Here is a 14,232-nt window from a genome sequence, read left to right on the forward strand (position 1 = left end):
GGTCCCCACATCTGTACCCTAGAGTTCAGAGTGGGGAAGGAACCTTGACAGCAGTTAAGCACTGGAATAAATTGCCAAGGAAGGTTGCAGAATCTCAATCATTCAATATTTTTAAGAGCAGGTTAGACAAACGTCTGTCAGGGATGGTCTAGATCATACTTAGTCCTGCCATGAGTGCAGGGGACTGGACTAGATGACCTCTCGAGGTCCCTTCCAGTCCTACGATTCTATGATGACAAGATGTATGCCTTCCTACTCTTCCTCCACCAAGAGACAATTTCTCCAAAATATCAGTCTTGGAAGAAGTCACTTTCAAAAATGACTAGTCTTTTTGGGTGCTTAATGAGACAACTTGAAAGAGCATATTTTTCAAAGGCCGAGTGCTTAGCATATATTTTTGAAAAATCAGACCCTTCTGAGATGTCAAGTTGGGCACATACAATTCAGACACACAAACATCACTATTCACTTTTGAAAATCTTATCCAGAGCTCTTAATATCCACCCAATCATGTTTATACCAGTAAATAATAAACTACTATGACCCAGTAGCTTGATTTAAGAGCCTTTTCATTGAAGGTTTCAAAAGCAGTTTTACTGTGTTTACTAATAATGGGTTAGCTTCCTTCATACTGCCAAGATCTTCCAAACAGGTTTCTTCTCTGGTAATCAGCAAAAAGAAAGTGACAATGGAAGTTAGCACCAAAATGTCTTACGATGTTAAAAGCAAAGCTATACCTGCAACGCAGCCTCTTCAAGAATTTCAAGATCTTCTTCAAATTCATTAGCTGTTGTACAAATAAACAGAAATGCATATATGGTTAATATAAACAAAGATAAATCTACATACTTTCAGTATTTTAAATTTGGTTCTAATTCCATTTAGCAATGCATTTTATATTAACCTTGTTATGAACCTAAAAAACTTTCCTCATTTTGCTCAGCCCAGCCATGTGAAAATGTTCGAAGGTTACACAGCACTTCTTAATGAACAGATAAAATATTATTTTCATGCAATACTGTAAACATGCAGTATGGTATAATTCAGTGTACAAACAAATATGACACTAATTTATATAAAGAAAAAATTATTCTTATATCTTTAAATATATTTTCTCCAAAACAGTATGTTTGGCAATTCTGTGCACATGGATAGGTGGTCTACCTTCCAGCGATTTTGGAGGCAGTTAGAGCTGACTTCCAGATGGCAGTAGTTAGGACCCATCCACCAAATGCTCCTCAGAGGAGCTTATACAAATAACTGTTTTAAAAAAACATAATAATGCTAGCCAATTATTAATTCTTTTGTAAAAATTAAATCCAAATGTGTTCAATGTAACTGTATTCCATACTTCTTTCTCAGACACAGTTCTAAACTTTGATTCCAGGGTGGCCAGAATTCACAATCATGCTGTTTTAGAGAAAATAAATTTACAGGGAAGGAAAACATTTTTCTACTCTTTCCAAAACATGTCGGGCAATTCTGCACACACAGGATGTAATCACTAGTGAGATAAGAGAGGAACAGAAAAAGAAGGACTCAAGTTCTAATGCATTAAAAATGTCCACAGATGTAGACACCTGTATCAGAAGCTAAATCCACTCAACGTAATCAAATAACGAATAACGTTCATTCAATATACTGATCCAGGCAATTGTAGCAGTTTGGTATGATACTTTGCTTTTTTATTTTCTTTAATTAGTGCAGGTGCTGTGTCTGTAGAGGATATCATCATTAATCTTGTGGAGTGCACCTTCTTGATACCTGCTGCAAGAGCCTAATATAGTGGTGGGAAACCTGCGGCCCGTCAGGGTAATCCATGGGTGGGCCACGAGACTGTTTGCTTACATTGACCGTCCACAGGCACGGCTGCCCGCAGCTCCCATTGGCTGGGAATGGCGAACCGCGGCCACTGGAAGCTGTGGGTGGCCATGCCTGTGGACAATCAATGTAAACAAACTGTCTCGCAGCCCGCCAGCAGATTACCCTGACAGGCTGTGTGCGGCCCATAGGCTGCAAGTTACCCACCACTGTCCTTATAGTGCTTCTTGTATGCTTTAGATATGCAAATGAAAAGTGACCTGCAAAAAGGGTCATTAGCCACTTTCTCCTTGTGTGAAAAAGCGCAAAAGAGACATGTGGATTTTTTACATATTTAAGAGTTGATGTATGTTTTAATTAACTGTCCTTCTCACTTCTGTGCAGTGCTATTATTTTTACTTCAGCTAGATGACATTGGACAAAAGAGAGTGCTATCTTCAGGGCCTTGTTGAATGTAGATGTGACCTTAATCAGGAAGTATTCTGAATCTTCTAAACCATCCTGTCTGTGAAATGTACCGTATTGGTCCACTACTGATAGTCAAAACTCAGACATCCTAATTCCCCAAATTCTGCCATCTTTCTACATATATCTATCTATCTTTCATCACCATAGTCTTACAGTCATAAATGGATTTTATTCTCACAGCCCTGCTGAGGAGGTAGGGAAGTACTATGACAATTTTTTACATGGGAAATTGAGGCATAAAGTAGATGAAATTACTTGCCCAAGATCACACAGGACACCTGTGACTGGCCAGGAATTGTACCTAAGGTCTATTGAGTCCCATTCCAGTGTCTTATACACTAGACTTTCCCTTCCATCCCAGCTTGGACACTATGGTTGTTACCTTAACAGTTAAAAAAGCAGAAGGATGGGGAGTGCAATGATTTAAAGAGAGTACTACTGAGATCCTGCAATTCCAGATTTTTCTTCTGTTGTAGACACTTATCTCAGCGGATTTAAACATTATTGTTGCATGTTTTCAAAATGCAGATATTGCTAAGGAAATGTGTTAGTATTCCTGTGCTCACCATATGTTACTGAATAAAGGAAAACCTAGAGATGAGGGATTTAAAAAAAAACAAACCAACAACAATTTCACAAATGGTTGCCTAAAATAAGCATCCTAAATCCATACGTAGACATCTGAACAAATGGCCAAATTAAAAAAAAAAAAAAAAAAAGACTTTGCTCTCTGGCCTATTCCCCTAAAAAGGGAAACTCTCTAATTGAAGAGGAAGACGTGACCCATCCTTCTCTCAGTTCTCTCATTTTCATATTTATATATGGCAAATTAGGAAAAAAACAAACAAAAACACCACAACTCAAGGCAGTTTCTTGTCATCAGGGATAAAGGGAATAAAATTATTGTTGTCATTTTTACTTGTAGGAGGCACTCAGAATAGAGAAATGGGAGCCACATAAGAAATTAGATAAAGATAGTTCAGATATCAAGGCCCTAACAGTGGGAAAACAGAATAATTTTGGCAACAAGTTTTTTCCCCAGTGACAACTTGTTCAGAGCTTGTCTTCACTACCGGGGTAATTTGATCTAAGTTTCACTATACTACAGCTATGTCAATAACGTAGCTGGATTCGAAGTAGCTTGGGTCAACTTACCCCAGTGTCTTCACTGTGCTGAGTCGACGGGAGACTCTCTCCGGTCGACTTACCTTAATCTTCTCGGGGAGATGGAGTACTGGGGTCGACCAGAGAGTGCTCTGCCGTCGATTTAGCAGATCTTCGATTGCAGCAGCAGCAATCTCCCCGGTAGTGAAGACAAGCCCTTGGGCACCTATCACTTTCCTGGATAGAGGATTTTTTTATGCAGCAGGGGCTCAGACCTACTGATAAATTGTTCTGCAGGAACTGTAACAAACTACAGATTGAAGGGTTATGGCAATTCATTTCCTATTCCATAGGCCAATACTGAGTCCAAGTTGTATTCTCAAATATACTATTGATACATTAAAAAAAGACAGTTACTTTTTCCATAACTGGTGTTCTTCAAGATGTATTGCTCATGTCTATTCCACAACAGGTGTGTGTGCTCGCCACATGCACCGGTGCCGGAAGTCTTTCCCCTAGCAGTACCCGTACGGGGGGAGCACCCCCTGAAGCCCCTGGAGTGGCGCCTGCCTGGTGCGGTATAAGGGGACCTGCGCGCTCCCCCCACCCTCAGTTCCTTCTTGCCAGACAACTCCAACAGAGGGGAAGGAGGGCGGGGTGTGGAATAGATGTGTGGAATAGACATGAGGTAACTGTCTTTTCTTCTTCGAGCGATTGCTCATGTGTATTCCACAACAGGTGATTTCAAGCTATATCTGTTGGAGGTGGGTAGGAGTTCACAAGTTCCCAGGATGGAGGACAACCCTGCCAAACCCGGCGTTATCCCTGGTTTGGGGGATGATCACATAGTGCGAGATGAACGTGTGAACCGAAGACCACGTGGCGGCCCTCCAAATGTCCTGAATGGGGACATGGGCCACGAAGGCAGCCAATGAGGCCTGCGCCCGAATCGAGTGTGCCCTCACAATGGGTGGTGGGGGGACACCCACCAGCTCATAACAGGAACGGATGCACAAAGTGATCCAATTGGAAAACCGCTGAGTGGACATCGGCTGGCCCCTCGTGCGCTCAGCCGAGGTGATGAACAGCTGCGAGGACTTTCTGAATGGCTTGGTCCACTCGAGGTAGAAAGCTAGAGCCCGCCACACATCGAGCATGCGAAGACAGCACTCCACACTGGACGCGTGAGGCTTGGGGCAGAAGACTGGTAGAAAAATGTCCTGACCCATGTGGTAGGCGGACACCAGCTTTGGGAGGAACGTGGGGTGCGGACGGAGCCAGACCTTGTCCTTATGAAAGACCGTGTATGGTGGCTCGGAGGTCAGAGCCCTGAGTTCCGAGACTCGCCTGGCAGAAGTGTTTGCAACCATGAAGGCCACCTTCCACGAGAGGTGAGACCAGGAGCACGTGGCAGTGGTTCAAACGGGGGCCCCGTGAGACGAGCCAACACCAGGTTTAGGTCCCACTGAGGGACCGAGGGTCTAGAATGCGGAAAAAGATGGTCCAAACCATTAAGGAACCAGCCAGTCATAGCATGGGAAAATACTGTGTGCCCTTGCACCGGCAGATGGAAGGCTGATATGGCTGCCAGGCGCACCTTTACTGATGGGGGCGCCAGACCCTGGGCCCCCAGGTGGAGGAGATAATCAAGGATAAACTGGATCGGGGCAGCCACAGGGGAGACACCTTGGTCCGCCACCCACCTAGAAACCCGGGACCACTTCACCAAATAAGCACAGCGAGTGGAGGGCTGTCTACTTTCGAGGAGGATGTGCTGAACCTGTTCTGAGCACGTCCTTTCCTCTCCACCTAACCACTGAGCAGTCACGCCGCAAGGTTGGGATGGAGGTGGCGGCCCTGGTCCTGAGAGAGCAGGTCCGGGCAGAGCAGCAACGGCCATGGCAGAGCTACTGCCAGGCCCGTGAGGGTCCCGTACCAATGCTGCCTGGGCCAAGCGGGGGCAGTCAGGAGAACCCAGACCTTGTCCGTCTTTATCTTCTCCAGGACCCTGCTGATTAGAGGGAATGGGGGAAAGGCATAGAGAAGCCAGCCTGACCAGGACAGGATAAAGGTATCGGAGATAGCGCCCCTCCCCAAGCCTCCCCTGGAGCAGAACCGGGGGCATCGCTGGTTCTGCCAAGTTACGAATAGGTCCACTTGGGGAGTTTCCCACCTTCGGAAGAGCTGGTGGGCCACTTCCAGGTGGAGGGACCACCGTGTTGCGAGCAAAAGTCCCTGCTTAAGCGATCCGCCCTCTCATTCTGGGCAGCCGGTAGGTGGAAGGCCTTCAGGTGGATGTTGTGGGCTATACAGCAGTCCCATAGCCTGAGGGCTTCATGGCAGAGGATAAGGCCTCGCCTTGCCTGTTGATATAGAACATGAGGCAGTGTTGTCCCTGAGGACCCTGACTACCTTGCCCTCCAGGTGCTAGCAGAAGGCCATACATGCCAGCCGCACTGCTCTAAGCTCCTTTACGTTTATACCTAGGGTCAGGTCTTGAGCCAACCACAGGCTTTGGCTCTGAAAGTTCCCCACACAGGTCCCCCAACCCAGGTCCGACGCATTGGACACCAGCTCCAACGACAGGACCCTGTCCCTGAACGGGACCCCTTGGAGCATGTTGTTTGGGGCGGACCACCACCGTAGAGATCTTGTCCATCCTGTCTGGGGCCTGGGAGAACTTCGAGGCCAACCAGAGCTGGAGAGGCCACATCCTGAGTCTGGCGTGATGGACCATGTACGTGCAAGCCGACACGTGACCCAAGAGCTGCAGGCAAACCCTGGCTATTGTCACTGGGAACCTTTCAGGGTCTCGAATCTGTCTGATGGGAGAGAGGCCCTGGCCAACGCTACGTCCAGGAGCGCCCCGATAAACTCCATGCGTTGGACTGGGACTAACGTGGACCTGATGTTGTTTACCAACAGGCCTAAGGTGGTGCATGTGGTCAGGAGGAGAGCCACGTGATCCCTCACCTGCAACAGGGAGGTGCCCTTGACAAGCCAATCGTCCAGAAAGGGAAATATCTGGACCACTCGCCATCTGAGGTAGGCCGCTACCACCAACATGCATTTTGTAATCACCCTGGGGGCAGTGGACAGACCAAACAGGAGGATCGTTACTTGGTAGTGATTCTGTCCCACCATGAAACAGAGGAAGTGCCTGTGCCCCTCAAATACGTTGATGTGAAAGTACACGTCCTGTAGATCGAGAGCAACGTACCAGTCCCCGGGATCCAGGGAGGGGATAATGGAAGCCAGGGAAACCATGCGGAACTTGAGTTTCACCATGTACTGGTTCAGACCTCGCAGGTCCAGGATGGACCTGAGCCCCACCTTGGCCTTCGGGATAAGGAAATAACGGGAGTAATACCCTTGCCCATGAACTCCTCGGGCACCACCTCTATCGCTCCTAGTCCTTGGAGCCACCCCACCTCCTGCTTGAGCAGAGCTTCGTGTGAGGAGTCCCCCAAGAGGGACAGGGGCGGGGGGTGGTTGGGCGGCGAGAAAGTAAACTGGAGGGTGTAACCCCAGAAGATGGTGTTGAGGACCCATTGGTCTGAAGTTAGCCGCAGCCATTCTGGGAGGAAAGCACACAACCGGTTGGAGAAGGGAAGCTTTATTGGGGGTAGATCCCTGATGAGGACTGGTGGGATGCCCCCAAGTGTCCCGTCAAAAGTGCCTTTTCCCCGCCTGCTTGCCCTTGGAGGACCCAGGCTGGGGGGCAGGCCGAGACTGCCGCTGAGGGCGTCTCTTAATAGTCCCGCTGCTTCTTATGGGCAGCCTCATACTTTGGGAGGGCGATCTGGGCGGGAGTCTGCTGCGGCTTGAACTTAGGTTTTGCAGGAGCCAGGAGACAGAAGCCCAGAGTCTGGAGGGTCATGTGGGAGTGTTTCATGCCATGCAGCCTTGTATCTGTTTCCGCCGCAAACAGAGCTTTCCCGTCAAACGGGAGATCCTGCATGGAAGACCACACCTTGCTGGACAGCCCAGAGAGCAGGAGCCATGACGCCCGTCTCATGGACACCACAGAGGCCATGGATTGTGCGGCTGTGTCCACAGCATCCAAGACTGTCTGCAGGGGCGCCCTAGCAGCCGCTGCCCCTTCCTCCACTAGCGCCTTGAACGCCTTCCTATCTTGGGCAGGGAGCCCCACAGATTGAATTTGTACCTGCCCAGGAGAGCTTGATGGTTTGCCACTCATAACTGGAAGCTCGAAGACTAATAAATTTTCCTTCTGAAAAAGTCCAGTCTCTGTGCGTCTTTGTTCTTTGGGGTCGGGGCTGGCTGACCCTGCTGTTCCCTGTGGTTGACCGACTCGACCACCAGGGAATTGGGCGCTGAGTGGGTATACAAGTACTCACGCTCCTTAGTGGGTACAAAGTACTTGCGTTCCTTCTTAGAGATGGGGCCAATGAGGCCGGTGTTTGCCACAGGGCATTTGAAACCTTAGCCACTCCTTCATGGAGAGGCAAGGCCACCCTACCCGGTGCCGACAGGGACAGCACGTTAAACAGGGAATCTGGGGGCCCTGAGATGGAGGCTTGCTGCCACCCTCTTTAAGAGTTCTTGATGGGCCCTGAACTCCTCCTGTGGGGCAGAGCCACAATCACCTCCTCTGGGCAGGGTGAGAAGGCTGGTGTGGTGCTCTATGTATCAGCCGGCACTGGAGGATCCACCACCTGGTCGGACTCTAGGCACAGTGCCAAGGACGTATGTCCCACCGACTCCTTTCTTGGGGATCTGGGGAGGGAGGGAGGCTTCCGAAGCTCCAGCCACCGAGCGAGCTCCCACCGGGGGCTGCGCCGGAGACCACGGTGCCCACTGGTACCATTGGGCTGGCAATGACACTTGGTGCCACTGCACGTGCTGTGGCACCGGCGGGGCTGGCTGTTTGGGTTGGCTGGCCTGGCCCATCGAAGGACAGCTACGAATGGAGGCTGAGCTGGCATAAGATCTGCTACTGTTTCTGGACCGGGAGAAGTGGCGGTGCTGGGATCTACGTTGGCCATGGGACCGCGATCTCAATGTGGAGGATTGGTATCGATGGTAACAGCTGCTCCGCGAACGGCCTCGATGGGCAGACCCATGACAGTGAGACACCGGTGATCGATGCCCGGGGCTGCAATGTCTTGGCTGAGACTTGGAGCGGGAGTCTGAACGGGAAAGGTGTCGACTGTGCCGTAACCAACTGCAGTACCTCCTCCGAGACGAGGACCATTGGCGACGCCTGCCGTGTTCCTGTCGATATTCACTCCTTGTGGACGAGTGGTGCCAAGAGTCCTGGCCGGACGGAACCCAGCCAGACAGTCTTGTCGGTGTCGAGGGCGATCCACATGGACTCTACCCCAAACGGTCGCTGGGTGGTGAATGGCATTGGGAATGTTCCCTCAACCGAGACCGGTACCGGGCCGGAGGCAACTGTGGAGATCCCAGTGGTGGCTTGCCTCTGGAGCATGGGGCTGACATCGGTGGCACTCTGGGCACCGGCATGGACATAATGTCCTGGGCCGCCTGGAGGGCTTCAGGCGTGGATGGCATCCGGAGAGGCCTGTTCCGAAGGGGCTGGGCTACTCTGCTGAATGAGAGTCGGAGGCCTGGGGCCCAGTGGGGATCGAGGACTGCCCAATATGGGCCTAGCCTCTGTCTCAGACTTCCCTCAGTGCCGCTGCGAAGAGGGAGTCTTTCTGGCCCTCTTGGCGTGTCCGGTATTCGGAGAGTGGCGCTGACTGATTGATGGCACTGGAGGGTCGCTGCGTACCGACGCCGCGGTGCAGGGTACTGGTTCGGAGTGGCGTGCCGGAGTCGGGGTCAGCATCAACTACATCAGGATGGCCCACAGCCTAATGTCCCTTTCTCTTTTGGTCCGAGGCTTAAATGACTTGCAAATCTTGCACCTTTCGCTGATATGGGTTTCTCCCAAACAGCACAAACAGTCTATGTGCGGGTCACGTCTTAGCATAGAACGCCTGCAAGAGCCGCATGACTTAAACCCCGGGGCACGAGGCATGCCCCGTCCCGGGCTCACTGACTAACTAAACAGCTAACTAACTACAGATACTCACACTGAACGAACAAACAGTTCTGGGGACGAGCTACAGCAAAGCTGGAGCAGAGTAATTCCGACGCACCTTCACTGGCGGCAAGAAGGAACTGAGGGTGGGGGGAGTGCGTAGCTCCCCTTATACCGTGCCAGGCAGTCGCCACTCCAGGGGTCAGGCGCTCCCCACCTACGGGTACTGCTAGGGGAAAGACTTCTGGCACTTGTGCACGTGGCGAGCACGCACACCTATTCTGGAATACACATGAGCAATCACTCCAAGAAGAAACAAGAAGCAGACAATTGTTAGTCAAAATTTTCCTTGGAGCAAATGTGAACACATATACAAAAGTAGCTGGGGTCACATACACCTCACTGCATCATCCATTGCCAGAGTTCCACTGTCTCTCCTTCCAGACCAGCATTAATTTGCCTTCCTGTTTGGGACTGACACAAACAGGTCCATGCTGAGCTCTAGTAGTGAATCATCCAGTGGAAGGTCATATTGTTCAGACTATTTTCCCCTTGACTTGTGGACTGTCTTTAGCTACACCATCTTTAGTGACCAGAAGTGAATGGAATGGAATTTCCTTCATATTCAGTTGATCTGATGACCAACAGCGTAAAGAAAAAAAACCCATGAACTCAGATGATCCAGGACTGGATCCCAATCATCAAGAATGAACCACGATCCTTAGGTGAAACTTTACCTAGAGACATAGTTCTATTCATGGGATCACAATTCCTTTAAATTAATAGCCAGGATCGGATGGAATTAGCTTCTGTAGAATTTGATTTGGTTAATCTGAGAATTTATCAAATCTCTCAATTCAGAAACATTGATGTTTGTGTCACTGTACACTCCTAAAAGGAGTGCTTATACTGCTCTTCTTAATGTTGATCACAAAACTGTTTTGGTTCAGGCAGCAACTAGCTTGCATTCTGGATCACCCATTCTAATGCATTCCGATTACATCATCTAAACTATTACTTTTGTGAATCCCTGGGTTCTTCTAAAGGGAGTTTTCAACACAATCACGTAGATCAGTAAATATTCTTAGGTGTTTACACAACACAAGGCTGGACCTTTCAGTGGTGATGGCTCAGGCTATAACTGAATCAGAGGTATTTTCTGTATCCTAATTTGAATGGAACATGAACAATCATCTACTTCAAGTCAATTGAACAGGTGAAGTCCCTCCCAGAGGCAGAACAGTGAAAGGAGAACTTTGACTGGTAATCTGAGAGTTCAACTACTTGTTGAGTGCCTTAAGATCCATTACTCATTAAATTGCTTAATTCTTTGTGACCAAACAGAGAAGAGGACATTCCAAAGAAAGTTAAGAAGAGTGAACAGGCTGGATGGCTCTTAACTTCAATAAAGATGTTTAGGAGGAAGAGTGTCTTCACATTTCTGGGGATATCCTGCTGTTGTGGACTGAAGGAATGATCTTAGTGGTTCAAGAAACACTCCAAAAACAACTTTTGGAAATGTAATAATCCAATTACATCCTCCTTAAAACCGTAAGAGGCAGCCACCAAATAGGAGAACTTGTACTCAGATTTACAAGCCATTTATTTTGTGGTCTGCAATTAGAGAGGTATAAGGCTTGTATTTTTACTTTGCCTTTCTGAATATATCTTCTGCTTTAGGATCTGAGTTTGACAGCCCTGGTCTTTCTGAGTGACTAGACTGCTGCTGATTCTCTTGAAATTGATTATCTTCTGTGAACTTGGCTGAAGCTAAAAGTTTATGTAGGGTGTCAGTTATCCAGATTTGTAGATATAGGTACCTTCACATCACTTTGTTAGCTATGGGACTAAAGGAATATTTGAACAAGTCCATGGACTTGTCTGCGATAAATGCTACAGCTAGTTGAGAGACAGGAACCTGTATTTGTGGGAAGTAACTTCCCTGAACTCCATAAACCAAGTCACAACCACCCTGACAAATCATGCTCATGTTAAGGTGACATGAAGAGATGCCAATGACAACCTGTAGTTCTGTCTCAAGGTCACGTCTATCTTCTTGTCTGGTTTTCCTAAACAAGAATTCTCTCCTGCATGATTATGTTATACTTTTTGTGGACTTTCATTGCTGCATCTAATGAGGCATTTCAAAATGTTATTCCCCCTTATTTGCTACCATAGTATTTAGTAGGTTTCCCATTTTCTTCTTTAAACTCTGAGTAAACTATAGCCTGCAAGTAGCTACATATCATCTCTCTCAGTTTCAAGGCCAAGAGCCTTGATCACCTTTAAAATGGTCTCAAATTATTTGGGGACAGGGTTAAGGTGCTTGCTCCTTTTTGAGTGAGCCTTTTTCTTAGGCTACTGTTTTGCTCTTTTTATAGATTAGTCAGTCTTGGCCTCTCAACAGAATCAAGTGGAACTGCAGAGCTAGACTGCAAGCAGTCATACCTATTTGTTGTCTTTCTAACCTAATCAGCAATACCCACTTAGGACAGGTGGGAGCATCAGTACAGATGACAGGTGAACATCTAGATGTTTTAATTACATTATCATGGAAGTACTTATTTAAATTTGGGACTCTCTAAGTCAAGACAGTTAATTATGACTTCTGGTTTTGAAGTTCACATCCAGTTGTTTTTGCTGAAGCTGCCGTCATTCTCACAGGCAGTTACCTACCTGCTTGCTTCAGGCAAAAGGTTTTCTATAAGAATGGTACATTTCTTACCTGATAATTTCCTTTTTGATAGCAGCTTCTCCCACAATTCTGACACGTATGAGCTATTCCCTTCCTATCTATAGTTTGTGAGGGCAGTTCAAAGCTGTAGCAGAGCCCACACTAGCCATGCCCCCCTCTCCAGCCTTCTGCCAGATAATTCATTCCAAAGCTGTGTAAAAACTGGCAGAGTATGACTAGTAACGATAATTTCAGTGCCAACCTATAAAAAATAGACTATGTCCTACAGGCATTACTAACAAAATTAAATTATGTCCCCTTCACCAGGAAGCCATCCAGGGAATGCAGAATTCTGGGAGATACTCCTAGCAGACAGGAAATTATCCAGTAAGAAATTTGGCATTCTGAGGCTGAGCATCTCCCACAATTCTGATATGCATGGGAAGCAGCGAGCAGTGAACATAAGTAGAGAGGGATAAGAAAAACAGAAGAGATAAGGAAGACCTCCCAGAGTTAATTGTCTAAAATGCCAGTGCTATTACTGGGCCATCCCCTGCAGCACTTTCCTGCCAAAGGAGACCTCTGCAGAGGACACAAAATCCACTTTATAGTATCTAAAAAAAGGTATTAACCAATGCACACATTGCTGTCCTGCAGATCTTAGGAGTGGAAGCACAAGCTCTTTCTGCTTGAAAAGTCACCATAGATCATTGTGGAGTGTGCCCAGATGCAATCTGGAACACACATGCCTGATGCCTTATATGCTTTTACAATGCATAACTTGACCCATCTAGTAATGATAGCTTGAATAGCTTAAGCCCTTGGTACTTCAGATAAAAGGAGGGAAAGAAGGAGCCTGATCTTTTTGTCTATTAAGTACACTTGACAGGTATCTTTAGAGCTCTTCAAACATCTAAACTGTTCCACAGCTTTCCTGTCAGGTGATATGGCTTTGGATAGAATGAAGAAAAGACTCTCTCCTAGCAAGCATCGAAAGATGAATTCATCTTAGGCAGCAACAGCGTTGGGACTCTTAGCACCACCTTGTCATAATGAAACACACATGCATGGACAAAGCTGCCAATTCAGAAACATGTAGTAGATGTAATGCTGACCAGAAAGCAGGTTTCGATGGATAGGTAGAATAGAGATACCGATATCAGTGGCTCAAAAGATTGCGTAGTTAGGACTTTTAACACCAATGGTAGGTCCCATTTAGGAAAGATTGGTCAACTGCAGCTTTAGCTAGTCTGGCTGTTCTAAGAAATATGTATTCCTGACAGTGTTCTGTCAAGGAACAAGAGGATCCTGTGAATAGGACACTACTTTTAGCTGACACCTGGCACACTATGAGGCTGGGCTGAAGTCTCTTGTCAATGCTTTACTGAAGAAAGTTCAGGGTAACCAGGTGTGACAAATATATAATAATTCAGTAAGGTTTATCCAAGTTTAATATCTTTGAGGTCCATTCTGTTAAAAATGCAATTGTTTGTGTTATTATGAAACTGTATGTAACCCCTCTAAGAGGAGGGGTATGCTAATGTAATTCCTCCAGTTATAAGCTCTTAGAACCTTCACCATAGGGAAGGGACACATTATTTTGCTAATTACCTAGTCACAGTCTCTTCATAGGCTCAAACTGGATTCTCTAGAGAAAAGAAGACAGAGAAAGGAAGTTGGGATAAATACACGAGTTAAACTGAGTCAGAGCTTTTGTTCTGATTCAGAAAATAGACAGGACCTCTAGTCCACAAAAGGCCACAATCGTTGGGGAAAGATTGGAAGGACTTCGGCCTACTGGGGCCCCATAAGACTGGATTCTGATTCTGAGCAAAGAGAATGAGGAACTTGAAACCAAAGAAAAACCTCTGGGGTGTGGTTTCGAGTGGCTGCTCCTGCCAGAGCCCATGTTGTAAGGGGTAATCTTCAGTAAGCTTATTAGCATGCATGTAGGTAGGTTCTTTTTTGTTTTTAAATGTTGTCTCTGTTGTGCTTTCACCTTAAGAATAAAATATGCTTTCTTAGAAAAAAATCTGTGTTGTTACTTATAACTGTTGGCAATTACATTGTTATTAGTTTCTGAAAAGAACGTAAACAGGACTGCTTAGGCAGACTGACTTTTGCTGGGAATAACACAGTGAAAGCAGGGAACTGG

At 47.1% G+C, this 14,232-nt stretch overlaps 1 protein-coding gene across 13 annotated transcripts in view; it reads right to left on the reverse strand.

The window, feature by feature from the left end:
* MYCBP2 (MYC binding protein 2) overlaps positions 1-14,232 on the reverse strand; it is a 426,434-nt gene that overhangs the window by 160,989 nt on the left and 251,213 nt on the right. For all 13 annotated transcript variants that reach the window (XM_077812568.1, XM_077812542.1, XM_077812622.1 and 10 more), the window contains one exon: positions 738-787. In XM_077812568.1, coding sequence (XP_077668694.1) covers positions 738-787 — 50 coding nt within the window. The remainder of the gene's footprint in view (positions 1-737; positions 788-14,232) is intronic.

This window comes from Eretmochelys imbricata, chromosome 1, assembly GCF_965152235.1.
Source record: "Eretmochelys imbricata isolate rEreImb1 chromosome 1, rEreImb1.hap1, whole genome shotgun sequence".
Lineage (NCBI taxonomy): Eukaryota > Metazoa > Chordata > Testudines > Cheloniidae > Eretmochelys > Eretmochelys imbricata.